The sequence below is a fragment of the Spermophilus citellus genome (assembly GCF_964194105.1).
Source record: "Spermophilus citellus genome assembly, chromosome: 2".
NCBI classification, from domain to species: Eukaryota; Metazoa; Chordata; class Mammalia; order Rodentia; family Sciuridae; genus Spermophilus; species Spermophilus citellus.
In genome coordinates, this window is record NC_138183.1 from 149,712,033 (window position 1) to 149,732,285 (window position 20,253).

At 32.8% G+C, this 20,253-nt stretch overlaps 1 protein-coding gene across 4 annotated transcripts in view; it reads right to left on the reverse strand.

Annotated features, from left to right (window-relative positions):
• Positions 1-20,253, reverse strand: part of ARHGEF12 (Rho guanine nucleotide exchange factor 12) — a 140,122-nt gene that overhangs the window by 63,085 nt on the left and 56,784 nt on the right. For 2 of the 4 annotated variants that reach the window (XM_081311302.1, XM_081311301.1), the window contains exons 2-4: positions 9,152-9,175; positions 7,945-8,030; positions 6,176-6,232 (exon numbers count right to left, since the gene is read on the reverse strand). In XM_081311302.1, coding sequence (XP_081167428.1) covers positions 6,176-6,232; positions 7,945-8,030; positions 9,152-9,175 — 167 coding nt within the window. The remainder of the gene's footprint in view (positions 1-6,175; positions 6,233-7,944; positions 8,031-9,151; positions 9,176-20,253) is intronic. The other 2 variants (XM_081311300.1, XM_081311299.1) reach the window with 1 other exon arrangement.

Genomic DNA, 20,253 nt, shown 5'->3' on the forward strand with positions numbered 1-20,253 from the left:
GACACTAATTAATCTCTGGTCTGGTAAAATTCCAACAAAAACAATTTGATCCCCAATCTACCCCAAACTAACCCCTCTACTTAATTTTTTTTAATTTCCTGTCTTGATATTTCCCCCTGGAAGCCAATAAACTGATATCATGCTTATTCTCAGTGAAATAAAAATATTCTGCCAAATTTACATAAATTATTCCTTCCTAAATTTTATTCCCCTTTCATAACAAAGGACTTTTTTGTTATAAATAACGTGGCATATGAAACCAACACAAAAAGACTATTTGTTGCTCAATAGGTAATTTTCAATGATAATATTTTGAAGGTGAAAAAAAAGTAAATCTTTGTAATGCTTTGGAGTGAAGAAGAAAAAGTGATAAATATGTATTCTGAAAAATTTGAGGGGCTGGGCATGTAGCTCAGTCAGTAGAGTGCTTGCCTCACATGCACAAGGTCCTTGGTTCAATCCCCAGCACCGCAAAAAAAAAAAAAAAAAAAAAAAAAAAGAGAGAGAGAGAAAGAGAGAGAGAGAGAAAGACAATATTGTCATATTTCACTATATTTTTTAAAAAGGTCAGAGCTATAGTGCCAGATAGTAAATTAATGAAAATGGAGTGTTAAATATGTAAGGCAACATGCTAAATCTCCTATGCTACTTTCGCCTTAAAGAGCACACATTTTTAGTTTTTCTTCACCTTTTCTTTTATTACATGACCAAACTTCTTTAAGTCTCACTTCTTAAGAATTAGCTTCGGGGAAGGGTGTGAAGAAAAACCATGTGCAACCTAATAAAAACAGCTCATTTTTAAACTGCTGCCAGACATACATGTTTTATGAGTAAGTCCTCAGATAATCCTTTGATTAAGAAGCCTCTGCATTCTAAATGCACAACGCTGCCAGAAAGAGGAGCCTCAAGTTCCAAGTATACTGATTTCATTCTTTTAGACCACTATCAGAAACAAGTTGCTTTTCTTTTATTTATTTTTTTTTTGGGGGGGGCTACTGGGAAATGAACCTCGGTGCACTCTACCGCTGAGTTACATCCGCAGCCCTTTTTATACCTGAGACGAGAGTCTCACTGAAGTGTGAGGCTAGTTTTAAACTTGTGATTCTCTGGTCTCAGCCTCTGGAGTCACTGGGATTACAGGCATGTACCACCACACCCAGTTATAAGTCTCTTTTCTAAGTTACTTGTACATCTACTTTATACTTTTTCAGAAGGGAAGAAAGAGCCAATTAAGATGGGACAAGATGTTATTCTATCACTTCTATATACTAAAATACTTGATTTCAAATTCAGCAATCATTCACTTGAAACACACTTAAGAAAGTACCTCTCCACAGTACAATTCACAATAGCTAAATTGTGGAACCAACCTAGATGCTCTTCAATAGATAAAGAAACTGTGGTGTGTGTGTATATATATATATATATATATATATATATATATATATATATATATATATATATATCCATCCATCCACTGGAACATTACTCAGCATTAAAAGAGAATAAAATCATGGCATTTTCAGGTAAATGGATGGAGTTGGAGAACATGATGCTAAGTGAAGTAAGCCAATTCCAAAAACCCAAAGGCCGAATGTTTTCTCTGATATGTGGATGCTGATCCATAATGGGAGTGGTGGGGGGAACATAGGAGAAATGGAGGAACTTTATATAGGGCAAAGGGAAGGAGGGGAAGGGAGGGGGGTAGGGGTAAGAAAGACGGTGAAATGAGATGGACATCATTATCCTAAGTACATGTATGAAGACACAAGTGGTATGACTCTACTTTGTGTACAACCAGAGTAATGAAAAATTGTGCTCTATATCTATATTATGAATTGAAATGCATTCTGCTGTCATGTCTAACAAATTAGAATATACAATTTTTAAAAAAAATGAAGGTAATAGGGTAATGGGTTTGAAACAATAAAATTGAGAAAAAGGTACCTCTCCAAAGAGCCAGGTACCATAGAGGGTGCAAATATAAATATAGATGCAAATAACCAGACACAAAGCTGGATGTTAAATTCAGAAACAACAAAGTTAGCTGAGCAGCTCTGGAAAAGCCCTGTGAAAAGACAGTATTTTTTAATTGACAGAAAAAATTTTATGTATTTATAGTGTATAACAAAAATTTTAGATTTAACTATTCTACAGTTTGTAAATATTTAACTAATTAGCAAATGTATTAAATCATATAGTTATCATTTTCTGTAAGAACACTCCACATCCACTCTCGGCATTTTTCAAGAATATAACATATTGTCACTAATCACAAGGAACAATAGACCTGTTAAACTTATTCCTCCTATTTAACTATAATTATGTATCAGTATTTGAACTGAGCCTTAAAGGATGGATGGGATTCTAAATTACAGGACATAAACCAATCATTCAAGGCAACAGTATATAAACTGAGCAAAGGTATAATATCAAGATATAGTTGGAGAATGCAAAATTTGGAAGAGCGTCTGGTACCTTTAGGTGAATACTAGTAGATTAAGTAATAATAATTTAGAAACAAATTATTACATATCTTAATAACTATTTGTACTTTATTAACAAGTAAATGACCAAATACTTATTTTAATAATATTAATCTCATGAGTCAAGGCAGAATATAGAAGAATAAAGACAAGGAAGTGAATAAATGTGAAACTGAAGTTAAACAAAGTTATGAACCTATTAAAAAAGTCTCATGGCATGCAAAACTAAACAAAGCAGTGGGGATGGAATCAGAATGAGGGATAAAAAACACTGAGATGGTATAAAACAAGGTGGCCTGGCAAATAGTTGAAAAACAGGAGAAAACAGTTGAAAAACAATGAGAAGTAAAAGATGACTATAAGGAAATAAGAGGAAGTAAATGGAAGAACTATAGTGTCATTGAAAGAATTAGGTAAATCAAGAGGAAGATTGATCTCTGGTCATTCTGAATTTGAGGGTGACTTAGAGTGAAAGTATACCACAAACAATTAAAACGTGACTGGCAGCTAGAAGAAAGATTAGGAACAGAAACAGTATAAGACAAGGGGTAAAAAGCAATCAATACACAAAGACAAGACAATTACAAAGATTTTTTTTAAAAAAGCCAAATTGATGAAATATAGAAAACAAGGAAAAGGAACTGCATTGCCAAATGGCTCAGAAGGAAGGTAAGAACCAAGAAAAAGCTAATGGATTTTTCAAGCAGGATGTCTTGGTTCATAGTTCAGATAGCATGAGTTCAGAAGTCAGTTTATAAGAGGTTAAGAAATGAAAGAATTATAAGGACACAGAAGGTTCATGTAGAACACTCTTCAAAAGGCTGAAGGGGGCTGGGGCTGGGGCTCAGCGGTAAAGTGCTTGCCTGGCACATGTGAGGTGCTGGGTTCAATCCTCAGCACCACATAAAAATAAATAAATAAATAGAGATATTATTCCAACTATAACTAAATATATATATTTTAAAAAGGCTGAAGAAGGACAGGGGTTGTGACTTAGTGGCAGAGCGCTTGCCTTGCATGTGCGAGGCCTTGGGTTCTATCCTCAATGCCAAATGCATATTTATTTAAAGGTATTGTGTCCATCTACAATTAAAAAATATATTTAAAAAAACACTAAAAAAAGGAACAACTTGATGGGAGCAAAAATCAAACAAGAACTTTTATTTTGAAAGATGTGAGAAGTCTGATTAAGAAAAATATATTCATTTTTTAAAAATACATAAACTATGAAGTACCCAAACCAAGATATTTAAAGGTCAGGTTGATAATCCTAATCCAAAAACCTGAAATACAAAATGTTTCTAAATCTTAAACCTCTTGAACATGAAACTGGAAGTGGGAAGCTGCACACTTGACCTCATATGATAAGTCTCAGTCAAAACAATCAAAATTATTTAAAATATTATATAAAATTGGGCTGGGGATGTGGCTCAAGCAGTAGCGCGCTTGCCTGGCATGCGTGCGGCCCGGGTTCGATCCTCAGCACCACATACAAACAAAGATGTTGTGTCCGCCAAAAACTAAAAAATAAATATTAAAAAAATTCTCTCTCTCTCTCTCTCTCTCTCTCTCTCTCTTTCTCTCTCTCTAAAAAAAAAATATTATATAAAATTATCTTCAGGCTATGTATATAGGCATATATGAAACATAAGTGAATTTCATGTTTAGACTTGGGTCCCAAGCCCAAGATAGTGAGTTATGTATATCCTCATATTCCAAAATCCAAAAAATTTAGAAATCTGAAACACTTCTGGTCTCTAGTATTTCAGATAAGGGATTACTCAGACTGTACTGTTTATTCCTTAAAAGTCTGAAGTAGGCTTGAAATAAGACCATACACTAAAGCAGAAAGTCCCCAGTAGCTATGACTCTTCTCAGACATATTGTCACATTTCCAGTCTTTCCATGACACCTTTGAGTATCTTTTCTACCCACACTAACTGCATACAGTCTATATAAGTCTATCCATACAGTTGATAAAACATTTGTAATGTGAAAGAGTTACATTAGCACGCTAACTCACTAACTCTAATCAATTTGTCGCTCTGAGGAATGCTTTTTGAGGACCAGTGGCTCAGTTCCTTCCAAAAAAGGTATTTCAAGGGTTCTTACGGAGCCACACCTCACTTCCCAACTACCACTTAAAATGCTTCTATCATTACCAAGCTAACAGCGTGTCTGAACTAGTGTAATATTCCTATCACTGGTAAGGAAAATATTAGTATATTATTTCTTGTCATAGATTCCTAAATTTTTGCCCTCATCCAAAGCAAACAACAAGTAACTACATACAAACCACATATCTAGGCAAATGGTGAGGAAGATGAAACATACTACAAAGGCTACTATGAAAGACTGGAACTATCAGGACAGTGTTGATGTTTCCAAGGACAGACTAAACCATAGGAAGCTATTTACATATAACAGAAAGAGAGGGTACAGGAATTGGGAAGTTATATTTCTTATTCATTGGAAGCCATACTTTGGAGGAAAAGAAAGCACATAACATTGACATGCCACAAGGCCTTCTAAACATTGTCTGTCAAACTACACAGAAAAAGTCAAGTAAAAAACTATGGCTTATATATCTAATGTAGAATCATTAACTAATTTATAACCAAACACTGAGCCTTCATAATATTAAACAGTATCAGATATTATGGGCTCAATTGTAGGAAGATGTTTTAAAAGAGGAAGGGGCAGTTGCATATGTTTTCCTCTCATATACTTCAAACTAGGAAACACCAACATCTAGGTAAACTTTCATTTGATCAACTCTATTACAAAAGATTTGGGTTTTGGGTTTTTATTTTCTTGAGGCTGAATTTGAAATTTTCCTAAAAAGAGTATGTTATTTTTTCAGAGAATACTTTAAAAGTCTTACTTCAGGTAATGCCTCTCCTACTCACTTTTCTCGAAAAACTTATTAGGTGCCAAAATAAGTGAAGTAAGCAGGTAAAACTGCAAAGGAAAAGGAAATTTCTACAAATATGTTTTTTTTTTATCTTTGAAAGATAGGATATGGTTTGAAAATATTAATGTTTTCATCATCTATTACAAAAGCTGACCATTAAGGTTAAGCTTATTCTTTGTGAAGATTATTTTCAAGTTATCATTTTGAAATTTTCACATTCAGAATAAGCTTCAGGGAAATTTCGGAAAGGCACAAATTCTTCAAGGACGAAAATAAAATACTTCTATATTTTTGCTATTATGGATACATTCCATAAAAATGATTCTTCCAGGTAATGAAGCAATTAAAAATAAAGAAACATTCCACAGATCTGCTAATATAGTAATACACTTAGAGGAAAATATTTAACATTAACTGCTTAAACTCTACATAATCCAAATAGCAAACAAGACATAGGAAGAAGATGCCAAGAATTCAAAGCCAGTCCACGTTATTTGGAGGAACCAGACCCAAACATATTAGAGACAATCACTTTCCTAACATACAGGATGAAAGGCAAGATGGGTAATGTGGCCTATTCTTAATCTTCAATGTTAGTTTCTAGCAATCTTAGGCTTCCACATCACAGCCACATTAGAACCCCAGGCTCCCTTTCCCTGCAGTAGATCATGCCATGCAGAGCAAACACAAGAGAGGATGCAGTTACAAAAAACAAAATGAAACAGCATGAAGCAAGCTCCAAAGGTGCAAGGCTGAATTAGCTACATTAGCTTACCATATATCTCGGATCTACTCTCCTCTGAACTAGACTTTGTCTTCTTGGAGGAACTATCTGCACAAGAGCGGGAGAAAAGGAGAGATATAGAAAATATGGAGACCAATGTAAGGGGAAAAATTCATGGGGAAAAAAGAATGAATCATGATCAAGTTAAATCGTGCAAACAAAGTATGAACATCACAGATGATAGCACTTAGAACAGTCATGAATAGCACAGGTAATGACATATTTAAAGATTTATCAAAGAAATGACAGTGCAATAAAACTACAGTCAAACAAAACAACACATGAATAGTCCACAAAATACATCATCTGTAACTGGGAGAGATGCCAAAAGCACTAAAAGCTACAATAATCTCATTATAAAGTAACATACTTCTTTGTTAAATCTGTCTTTGGAGATGAGGATATCACAGAGGAATACAGAACAAATTTAACAAGACTATAATATTTTAATGAATATAGGGCAGAAACTTGTAACTACTCATATCAGTGAAAGGTTCTGAACCCCATGACTTCAAAATTAGGTGTCAGAGAATTCTCTCTTTACAGAGATCCATAGCTGACATTATTATTCCTACTTCCCAAAACTCCTAAATCAATGACTGAAATTACCTTTTACCTACTATCCATGAAGGTAAATTATTAGCTATCCACTTCGTAGTTTTCCTAGATAATATTTACAATATGTTTTCAAAATAAAAGAGGCACATATATTAAAAGTATGAAACATTTTAATCATATACAAAACATATCACTGTTAAATATTTAAAATTACATTTCTAAGTAAAGATATCTTAAGACACTATTTATCTGAGATTATAGCATTTACTTGCTTTATCTTTGGTAAAACTAAATAAAACACTATGTGATCAAAGAACATGTATCAATTTCAAATGACAAAAGCAAAACTATTAAGTAATTTTAATAAATTAAATACTGAGTTTACAAGGAGGAAGCAAAAAGCAAAGCCTATATTTTATAAAAGGAATTCAATCTATATGAACAGCATTAAGAATACAAAGTATGCTAACATGAAAATTCTAGGAAAGATTAACACTATAGAGGCTGAAAGACAGCTCCCTGAGGTAATAATAATTTCTGACTGAAGAAAAGGGATATCTGATCATTTGTTTACCCTAAAAAGATAATCATTAAATTTATAAAATTGCATTTTCTCTAATACCCAAATTCCCTATGATCATATATGAATTTTTAAATTACTCCAAAAGTTTGTAGTTGTTATAACCTTGATTTTATGACATACTACCATTCATACCATAATTCATGTGTGTGTGTGTGTGTGTGTGTGTGTGTGTGTGTGTGTGTTCTGGGTTTTTTGTTGTTGTTGTTTTGTTTTGTTTTGTTTTTTTGTGGTTTTGTTTTTGTGGTGGTGGTGGTATTAGGGATCAAACCCAGGGCCTTAGGCATGCTAGGCAAGCACTCTATACCTGAGTTACATCCCTACACCCCATGATTCATCTCAACAAAAGTCCTTGGTGTGACTCAAATCTTCAATTATGATATACCCATTTCTTTTCATCATTTTTAAAAATATACTCTATAATAATGTTTCCATAGTGGAATCTATAGTGTTAAAAGTCAAAAATGCAGGCATTCCTATTGAATGCAAAGATTTGATATTATATAACAGGAGTATACAGAGAGTACAGCAAATCAAACAAATACTCCTGAGGGGTTCAGGTAACTTCAACAGTATTATTCTCATATTCACTATTCTCAATATTCCCAACTAGTGTTTTTACCTGTGGGGTCAAAGTCATGTGATGCACTGCGTTCAACTTTCTGCTTCTTATCTGTTGGTGACTCTCGGTTCAAAATACTTCCATGCCTAAATTAAATCAAAGCAACCAAATATTTACAAGAAGTAAAGCATTAGAATAAAAACTTAAAAAAAATCCCAAAAGCATATTTTACAAAGGAAACTCGGAAAACTAGTTTACCTTATACAGCTTCATAAGCCTCTCTAGTTTATATTTTTCAACAGGTTTTAAAATTCAATCTATACTATGTTTAATACATAGTCTATTTACTTGTTATAAAAGTGCTTTCAAATAATAAAAATAGTATTCATTACTGATGTCTTATTTTATTCCTAGAAATAATTGCTTACAGTTTTTTGTGGTTTTCATAGGTTAATCACTATCATTTCCATTTAATGGATAAGAAAATGGAGCCTAAATGGAATAAACACATTCCTTAACCCAATATATACATCTAAGGCCTAATCAATTATACTGATCAGATAATGGCTAGACAACAAATAAGACCCTAACTATGACACACATACTACTATGGCACATATATATACATATATATACATATATACGTGTGTGTGTATATACATGACATATATACTATTAATTAATTGCACTGTTATCCTGGAAAATTCAGTCAGTAAAAATGATAAACATACTGTAATAATTGGGAATAACATATTACATTTAAAATAATATTTATTATAATAATTAAGATGAGAAAGAAGAGAGATATCTCTTCCCCAGGAAATTAATAAATATATAGATATAGACACAAATCTAAATATTTTGGATGTTTTTATTTATTGTCTTAAATTAATTAAGACTAAACTAGTACAAAAAGTTCATTAAAGGTAGCTAGCAATCCATTTTCACCTTACAAGCAACTCACAATTCAAAACAGTCACAAGCAGATTTAAAAATTAAATCTCTTCATAGGGAGTGACATTAAATATCAATTTGAACAAACTTTTTAAATGCTTGTATTAAAAACACTGAAAATATTATCAAAACAATGCTGTTCCAGAAAAAATACACAACACCTGTTACATTTTAAATTTGTGAAGCATTATGAAATTCTTTATTACTTAAATACACATTCTCAAAACCCATAAAAATCCCTGTAATTCCAAAGGAATGCTTTCAATTAAAATTTAACCTAAATTTTAGAATGAAGGGCAAATGAACAACTTACCTTATAGGTTTTTTGAGGGGAAACCTATAAGAGAGGGAAAAAAAATAAAGGATGTCTGTAATTACTTCGCTGGTAGGATTCTGTTATTAAATTTATTAATTATACTAAACCAGAATAAAGATTTTAAATCTTATGTTAGCTTTCCTGAAGAAAGATTCAACAAACAGGTAGAATAAGAGGTGTGATTTTTTTTAAATATCTTTAATTTTTTAAACCTTTTGTCCTAAATATTTATATTTTGGTTTTAGGTGGACACAATATCTTTCTTTTACATTTATATGGTGCTGAGATTCCAATCCAGTGCCTGGTGCATGCTAGGCGAGCACTGTACCGCTGAGCCACAATCTCAGCCCCTAATCTGTTTAATCTTAAAGTATAAGTGCATTAACCACCAGTTGTCCCCGAGAATAACTTTTTTTTAAAAAATCCAAGGAAACCCTCCCACTTCCCAAAATATCTGGATGCTGATTATTGCACTACGGATCTGTATTTACCCTTTGATTAAGATCAAATCATAGAATTCAGGCATGGTGGTACACACCTATAATCCAGCTGTTTGGGAGGCTAAGGCAGGAAGGTTTTAAGTTCAGGGCTATCTGGCAATTCAGAGACCCTGTATCAAAATAAAATTTTTTAAAAGCTGGGATGTAGCTCAGTAGTAGAGAGCTTGCCTAGCATGTGCAAGGCCCTGGGTTCAATCACTGGTATAAACAACAACAACAACAACAACAAAAAAAAAAAAAAAAAAAAAAAAAAACCATGATCCTCAGTTATTTATGTTTAGCTTTACTTAGAGAATTCTTTTTTTGTAAAATTATCCAGGGAGTACTGTTAGCTATTAACAATACATTCTAGTCAGGCATGGTAGCACATGCCTATAATCCCAGCTACTCAGAAGGCTAAGACAGGAAAATCACAAGTTCAAGGCCAGCCTGGGCAACTTTGAAAGACCCTGTCTCCAAATAAAATAAGAAGGGCTAAGAATGTAGCTTGGTGGTAGAGTGTTTGCTTAGCATGTGTAAGGCCCTAGGTTTGATTCCTAGTACTGCATGCATGCATGTATACATGTATACATACATACATACATAATTTTTTTTTAAGTTTCAAAAGTAGAATGCAAAGGATACTTTTTTGTTTTCTTTTATTTGTTTTTCTGAAGATTCTGTAAACTGCAAGAACCAAAGCATTTCCTCCTGGTTGTCTTCCTTTTAAAGAAATATTAAGAGACTTCTTGATAAGCATTTGATGATACACATAAACACTAAGTCAAATATCTTCCCATTATTTCAACCTATGATATTTTTTATAAAGATTATTTAGGTAGTAAGAACAGTGAGTGCTTTACTAAGAACATCAGTAAAAGTAGAGTTTTTTAAAAGGCTATTAATAAAAGATAGTAACAAACATAAAGCAATGATACTTGGATGACTATATTTTTATTTGGATGGAGGTAGATTTCTTTTGTTTTGTTTTGTTTTGTTTAAAAAAAAAAAAACCTTGAAAGACAAATTTAGTTACAATTCCCTTTAACTACTATTTAAGTCAAAAGTGTCCACAGTGGGCTGGGGATATAGCTCAGTTGGTAGAGTGCCTGCCTTGCATGCACAAAGCCCTGGGTTCAATCTCCAGCACCAATCCCCCCTACAAACACACACAAACACACACACACACACACACACACACACACACACACAGTGTCCACAGAAAAAGACAACAAATCTAAAAATTTCCCTAATAAGTGATGGCATGTGAACACACAATGAATTTAGCAGTAACGAGGAAGGGGGTTTCTGGGACAAGAAAGAGGATGCCACTCTAGGGACTATACCAATTATAAAAGACAACCAAATCTTCAGAAGCAGGAGTTCCTATGTAGTCCAAATATGCTTGCTGGGACAATGTGGGAAGGAATGGAAACATGTTTTTTAATTTATAGATATGTATACAAATTGGCAGAAAAGGATTTCCAACTGATCTGCAAAGGATAACACACTTGCAGTTATCAACCTTAGCTAACCACTCTGCCTCACAGCATTATAAAAACTCCTTCCCTAGAACAATGCTACTTGCGTTAGGATCTACAACATCTAGGGGGATTGGCAAAGAATCCTGGAAGTTCCCAGATTACTGACAGTAACCCAGTTTCCTGAAATATTTTCCCTTACAGGAGAATGGAAAAGGAGTGTAAAGAGACAACAAAACAAAAAGATAAAGCACAAAAACCATCACAATACAACTCGCTTATCATAATGGACTTACTACATCCATAAAAGACAGATAAAAAAGAATTTTTCAAATAAAAAATTTTTAAATCAATATTTTTCTGAATTCCACTTCAAAGTATATGCAAAACCAAATATGTACATACAATATGCAAATATATACACACATATACAAACATATGCATATACACCATAAATAACACTGTCAACAGCCTATTTTATTATCTATTTGTGATAAGAAAATTGAGACAATCCTATAGTTTTGTAAAATTTCTACCAGCTTCTGAATACTAAGACAGAGATATAATCAGAGAGCCAGAAGTAGGAAGCCATGATCCCCAAGAAAAGCCTGGGGCCACAGTTGTAGATTTGATTCATCAACCTATTGATGGTCACAGCAATCTGCAATAGCAAGTCACAGAAAATTGCCAAGGTGCAAATCCTTAGGGGGGGGGGACATAACATGACTAACAGATGCAGGATTGAGAATGGAGATGAAAGCCAATGACAGAGTTTAAGATGATCAATCAGAAAAGCAGCCAAGGAAGAGAAGATAATAAATACTAACAAATGCCACAGAGAGGCAGATCAGAAAGCTAAAAAGTGGCCCTGTTCAACATTAGCCTTATATGATACAAATTTTGGAGAACAAAATCCTATATTCTCAAGTCTCTGTCCACCACATAGTCTAATCATAAAATCTCCTTTGTTTATATGTTTGCATGGAACAGCTGTATTTGAATGGTAACATAACATTAGAGGTGTCTAATGAAACTGTGTCTGGCTTTCAAATAGATATTCAGTAGATTAGACAAAGAGGAATACAAAGAAGGAAAGGGAAAGGAAAAGGAAAGAAAGAGGAATGAATTGGAAATAATTTTCCTATGTTCATATATGAACACACACAATAATCAATCCCTCCACAGTGTACAACCATAAGAATGGGGTCCTAAATAGAATGAGATATATTCCATGCTTGTATAATTATATCAAAATAAATTCTACTGTATGTATAACTAAAAGGAACCAATAAAATAAAAAAAAGGAAAATACTAGGTTAGGTACATAAGCAAATAATGAACATCTCATATATGTGTTATGCATTTTTCTATATATCAAAGTCAAAATACCAGTATTAAGAATCATGATGAAAAAAAAATGGAAAGAATTATCAGGAATTTGAGTCACTGAGATCAAGGGGACTAGATACCCTTACTTTTTATTTTCCTATTTAAAGCATAGTTGAATCCCAGAAATCCCAAACAAGCATCTTAAATGTTTAGAATACATTCCTTTACTAGATTCAGAATGCCCTTTTCTAGCTCTGAGCTCTAATATTAAAGTTCAAGGCAGCAATATATTAGAGGTCTTCCTTCACCCCCTCCTAATATGTTATTTCAGTGTAGAGGAGAATGTGATTGTTAATTAAATATCCAGTAAAAAATGAACAGGAAAGAAAAGCTTGTACATGTGAATGGGATGGAGGAGGGCGTTTATAATTGGCATATTCCTTTAAGATTAAAGACTATTAAACAGAATTTTCCCTTTGGATTAAAGAGAAATTTCAAAGGGTCACCAAGTTTCTGTGTTGTCACATATTGTAATAAACCATTTATAAGAAATCATACGTTTTAATGAATAAAGAACTAGCCTTGACAATACTCCAGTAAAAAGTGCTGTGAAATCACATAAGAATGAGGACATCACACTCCAATTTTTGCCCTTCTCTTTCCTCCAAGGGATTAGAAATTTTTCTCCATATTTTTAGTTTTAATAGAAAATTTGGGAATATAGAGGGTTCTTCTAAATAAGAGATGACTGAAATGAGGGAGACATAATTAAGGAAATTTTATATACACTGAAGATTATTAGCAGTCAAATAATGTTAGAATAATTTAGAATTATTAAGAATTCCACTGTAACATACATCCCAATTTGAGCATGTTATAATGTGTGTATATGTGTTTGGCGGTAGGAAGGCAGGGTACTGTACCTTCAGATCCATGAAATACAATACCATTTTATTGGAATCCAATCCAGTAAGGAGAATTACTAGACAGAAAAACTGCACAGTAAATAACAATTAAGCTAACGAAAAACTTCAAATTAGATAATAAATTAATTCTGACATTCAGCCTTCATAAAAATGTTGATACATATCAGTGCAGAAGTCAGAAATGAGCAGGATGGGATTAGAATGAAGTATTATTGATTATTTTAGTCAATCAAAATTCCATGTAATTTCAAGAACTTGGGTGCAGGGAACTCCTCAGAAAATAACAACTGAGTTCATATTCTAGTTTCACAGTTTAATGGGAGCTTAAAATTACAAGTTGCTTAACCTCTCTAGGCATCACCTATAAAGCAAAGATAATACTAGTACTTACCTCACAAATTTGTTTTGAGGATTAAATTAGAAAATGAAAAACAATGCCTAGCAAATAACATGCCACTTAATTATTAGCTATTAGGAAGAACAGAAATAAAATCTGAACATTAGTGGCTTGAATTCAAATGAAATAGAAAACTCAATTTAAAGACTAACAATACTCAGAATAGGTTTTTAGTAAAAATTTGTAAAATGTACAGAAATGCAGAATTCAAAGCCAGTGATGAAAACTGTAGATTTAACTCACCAAGTCATAGTACATAAAATTTACATCAATACTCAAGTTAATAAACTTCTCACCTGCCATAGAGTTTTTAAAAAGAAAAAGATCAGGTTAAAATCTAAACCTTAATTTTCCTGGCAGGTAGCATCAGTGATTTTTTTTTTCTTTCAAACTAGTGAAACTGTGTTGACCATACCCACCATTTATTAGCAAAGAAGTCCTTTATATCCTCATTGCCTTTAAAATAGCAAGACTGAATGATTAAGACATTCCACAGGTTGGATCTTTATCTATAAAATAATTTAAACAACCTAAAGTATAATACTTCAAATTTGGAACTAAATTAGAATCTGAACCAGTTTGATCTAGTATTATGTCATTTTTAACAAAATAACAGCTAAAAGAGCATTTGTCTGCAAAACATAAAAAGTACAGTATTTAGCACATAGTGCCAACAGTAGCTGAACTGTTAATTCAATCTTTAGATCTATGGACAATAAGATCACAGAATGAAAAGTAGTAGATGACCACCACCCATGCCCGAGAGCAAAAAAATATAGTTCATACTTTCACCACCAACATCTTATAACTTGTCTGTCCAGCCTAGAGTCATCAACAGAGCTAAGGTTATGGAACTGACAAAAAAAAAAAAGGAAGGAGGAGGGGGCAGGTAGGAGAAGGAAGGAGGTTGGTGACAGAAGGAGGAGGAGGAGAAAGGGAAGAACTGTCCATATTACCGAGATACTTTATTATTAGCATATAGATCCAGAGAGCAAAAACTAGTTAGGAGAGCTGCCAATAAAACATTAGCAATATCAAATGGACTGTAAAGCAGAAGCTACAGCTGACAGAATGACTCATGGAGAATTTTTCATGGTGTTTTTAGCTTTAAAGCTCTGTACCTTGCAATACAAACCACAGAATGACAAGAATCAACGAGCTCACTTCTGGTATAAAATCCAAAAATGATTCACTATAATGTAATGTAATTTCTCAAATTAACTTCTATATAGATTAGTATACCACCATTGTTCCTGAAGAATTTAAACACCCAAAGATCCTTAGTAAGGCTCTCTTATTTTCTGGGTGTATTTTGACAAATAATAGATTTTTTAAAAAACTCTTTAGTTGTTGATTGATGTTTATTTGTACTTATTTATTTGTATGTGGTGCTGAGGATCAAACCCAGGACCTCACAAATGCTAGGCAAGTGCTCTACCACTGAACTACAACCCCAGCCCTAAATTTTTAAAAATAATTTTCATTCTTTCAGCCAGAGCTATTATAAATTGGATATTGGTTGTTATCTCTAAAGTGGGGAAATAATTAACAATGACTATAATGGCTATTAAAGGCTTTCATTCTATTATGGATAATCTGGGAAATTATTACCTTTGTGAACACTTCCTAGAAGATTTCTAAATGACTTTCTTTTGAGATATGGACTATCAGTATTACCTTACATAATTTCTTTCATTTCAAAAAGCTGGGTAAGAAGAACTACCAAGAAAAAAAAATAGTTCAAACATGCTTAAACAGGTATCCTCATTCTATTAAACATCATTCAAACCAACAAATTCATGCTTATGGAAGAAGTATTAACATCATTAAACAAATAAAATAACCTGAATTCTACAAAATGACCTCAAGATTTACCAAAAAAAAAAAACAGGGAGGTTTAAATCTTAATCTCATTTTACATTGCCTTATTTCAAGTTATGGTGGTAAAAATAACAAGAAAAATGTTCACTTAATCAGAATTGGGGGCACTATTCCCAGCCAAATTTTTATATAAAATACATTGTTAACATTTTGTAAAACGCATGAGAATTGTTGAGCAAAATCTGTTAAGACAATCTGCTTTGTACAAATTTGCTAAAAGACACAACTGTGCTTCTGAAAAATTAGACAGTTTTAGCTTTTACCAGCACCACTGAAGTGCAATGGAGACAAGCTCCAACACACAGTAATTACTTTTCAATGTGAACTTGAAAATTTTATTACAATGTAAAATTAAAAAATAATGTCAATTATTTCACTTTTTAAAATAAATATAGCTAGATATCTTCTAATATAAAAGAGTTCTACTCTAGATTTCTACATTTCACTTGAAATTGCAGTATATTTGTAGTTTGGTTGCATTAGTTAAAAAAGAAGAAATCCTAAAATATCCATAAGAATAGCAATCTGTAGCAAGGAAAAAGAATTTTTTAAATGCCTGTAATCCTAGAGGCTCAGGAGGCTGAGATAGGAGGATCATGAATTCAAAGCCAGCCTCAGCAACAGTGAGGCACAACTCAGTGAGACCCTGTCTCTAATAAAATACAAAAATATGGCTGGGGATGTGGCTCAATGGTTGAGTGCCCATGAGTTTAATCCCCAGTGCCAAAAAAAAAAATCATAATGAGTTTATCTTACAAAATTCATAAACATTTCTTACAAAGAAGCAATTAATTACAGGAATAGGAATGTTTTATTTCTAAAATCTGATGAGGAAAACAACCATATTTACACTAGCCTCCAAACCACAGAGTATTCAAGATCCCTGCTTATCTTCAGGTACTGTACATGGTATGCACTTAATCTATGAAGTACAAAGAAGCATGATCACAGCCAGGCCTATATCAGAAAGCTAAATAGATGAGGACTTGCCCAGAATTCACAGGAGAAGGAAGCACAGGAAATCAGAAAAATATAAAACTTAAGTTTTCTCCCATGTGCTCTAAAATTGTTCAAAACTAGAACTAAACCAATATACATCTATTGTGCAAAAAGAAAAAGCTCATATATTTTTCATGTAGAACTCTAATGGAATAAAGATTGAGCATATTTTCATTGTCTTCTACTTTAATTTTTAAAATTACATAAGAAATGCATTATGGAGGGGCCAGGGTTGTGGTTCAGTGGTAGAGTGCTTGCCTAGCATTCATAAGGCACTGGGTTCGATCCCCAGCACCACATAAAAATAAACAAATAAAATAAAGGTGTTGTGTCTTTCTATAACAAAAAATATTTTTTAAAAAAAGAAATGTATTATGGACAAGTCTTTTGGTTATATATCTCTAAATTTAGGTCATCATGTCCCTCAACTGGCAAGTGTTTCTCTATAAATACATAAAACTTAAGACAGTGTATGAATATATAATATAAAATTATAAAGACAAAATAAAACTAAAAAAACTGACCACAACCAATAGCATTACAATTAAATCTTCTATAAAACACACTTGAGCCAGGCATGGTGGTACACACTGTAATCCCAGTGGCTCAGGAGGCTGAGACAGGAGAATCTGAAGTTCAATGCCAGCCTCAGCAAAAGCGGGGCACTAAGCAACTCAGTGAGAGCCTGTCTAAATAAAATACAAAATAGGGCTGGGATGTGCCTCAGTGGTCAAGTGCCCCTGAGTTCAATCCCTGGTACCAAAAAAAAAAAAAAAAAAAACACCACTCTAGACATCCAAAGAAAGTACTTTGTTCTCTTCTTGAGGAAATTTTTTTTCATTAAAATATTTTTACTGGATCTATTCAGAAAGTGTGTGTGTGTATGTGTGTGTGTGTGTGTGTGTGCGCGCACACACACATATGTATATATAAACATTTGTGCATTTTATATACTATAAACTTGTATTATGATATAAAATTATATAACATGTTATATTAATGTTAATATATGGAATACATTAAAAGCAATTCTTGGTTTTCTACTAAAGAGATTTTTTATTTAAAATATTTTTTTTCTCATGTCCAAATATTAACAACTCCCTCAATCAGAATTAGCTAGCTATCCACTTATTTTATCACAGAACCACACTCTTGCCTTCATACCACTACATAGGGGGAAAAAACACCTCATTTTTACAGGGGGAAAGGCGAAAGAATTAGTAATATGCATTCCATTTCAAACTTTCTGCTACAAATTTTTTTTTTCTTGACCCCAAACAAAGGAATTAAAACAGGGGTATATGTTCAACAGTACAATGGCTCACCATAGCACTGAATCTGAGAGGACTGGGCACAAGGTGTCTTTATTTCTTTTCTTTTTTTTTTATTTTGATACTGGAAATTGAGCTCAGGTTCTCATACATGGTAGGCAAGTGCTCTACAACATAGATATACCCCCAACGCCCCTCCCTACTTATTCAAACTTTTGAGACAGGGTGTCAGTTGCCCAGGCTGCCATCCATCCTCCTGCCTCAGGCTCTCAACTAGCAGGGACTACTGGAGTACACCACCACACCCCACTCTTAATGATTCTGACATTCTTCTTATAGCATTCCAGAATTGGGAACCACTGTTCTAAAAGTTCGGTTCATTTTGACATTCAAGTTTCCATGCTCTCCCTTAGCTGCTAAATATGTGGCTTATCTTAATATACTAAACACATAGAACTACTGATACTAATAGTTTCTAAGTAAACTAATAACATTATTACATTTTCAAGATAATCTCTTTTCCTAAGGGATTGAAAAATGGGATTTATCTTTCTAATATGTGAAATTTCCAGCTGGGTGTGGTGGCACACACCTAAATTCCAACAATTCTGGAGGCTGAATCAGGAGTACAAGTTCAAGGCCAGCCTGAGCAAGACCCTGCCTCACAATAAAAAAATAAAAAGGGGCTGGAATGTTGTGCAGTGGTTGAACCCTTGCTCAGCATGCATGAAGCCCTGAGTTTATCCCTAGTACTAGGAAGGAAGGGCGGGAGGGAGGGAGGAAGGACAGATGGCAGGCAGGCTGGCATACAAGCAATGCTTCTCTACTTTTTATTATGAAAAAATGTCTCTTTTTTCTTTATACTCAAAAAAATACATGAATAATATTTTTAAAAATTAAAAATAAAATAGAAAACAAGAATCACCCATAATCTCATATTCAGCAATTTTTGTATATAAAGCACATTTTATTTTTCTATACATAGATTTCTGAATACAGTGTACAAAAGTTCTTTTATGAAAATTAAAGAATACTGAATATATTGTAACTTTAACTTAATAAAACAACATATTTTACATCACTAAAATATTTCACTATAGCATCGGTTTAAATATGCTCCATGAAATCCTAGGGGTTCATAAGAAGCCCCTTCTGGAGCATGTATCAGAGCTGGTTAGCTTTATTTTTATATTCGGAACTTCAAACAAAACAAAAGATTTGATAATGAATAGAAATATGATATGCTTCTAATTAAAAAATGGATTTTATTTCAGCTTTCTATATGCCTATCTGCTTAAAATATAATCAGTTTATGTTCAATATTATCTCCTAAGTATTCCTACCATGATCATAAAAATTTTGAAAGTGTTCCTGCTAGTAATAAAATCAACCAAATTTTAAAAAATAGTATTTAGGTAAATTTTTAAATTTTTTTGCAATCTATAAATTATATTTATCACATGTTTTAAGCTATGTTTGATTTCAAAGTATTAACAAATTATTTGCTTAATTAATTTTATAGTTTATTAAATCTCATTGTCATCGTATTTGGATCTTATACTCCCAAAATGACAAATGAAGTCATAAATAAACATATTTGAATAAAAAAATTGAAAAACAGAGCTGTAAATATTTTTTTGATTGCAAGTTCTTATAATATGGCTATTTAATTAATTTAACAAATTCCTTTTGTACATATTTAGGCTGGGTCCAGTTTTTCAGCATAATAATGTTGTAAAAAAAATATCCCTGTAACTCAAATCCTACACTTCACCCTTGATTTTTTTCCTTAGGATGAATTAATTCATTTAGATCAAGCAATCCACATGGGAGATGGATTAGAAATAACAGGAGTCTGTGTAGGTTCTAAGTAAATAGAAAAGAGCATACACTTATCCTCTCACTCAATTTCATGTACTCATAACTAACTTTTATGGAAAGAGACAGCAGTAGAACCTGAAGTAGCTATTTTGGCATCAGATCTTATAAAACAAAGGACCAGGGTAACATTATTTTGGTGCCCAACTAACAAGATATGGCACAAAGTGGTAAGACTCCCTATTTCTGCTAAAAATAAAAACAAAACAGGAACTCACATAATATCTACAGATAAACAAGCCACAAATTGAATAAATGGACAAAAGCTAGAATGAATTCATAATATCTTCAGAGGAATTTGTGTTTTATTAACCATAACACTGATATATTAGAAAAGAGTAAGCATGGATGTAGAAGATACAGTACATGAAAAGGTGTATAGAGATTCTCAATTTGCCTATCTAAAACAGGAAAATAATCCTTAATTGGGAACAAATACATTTGCTATTGGTTGAACT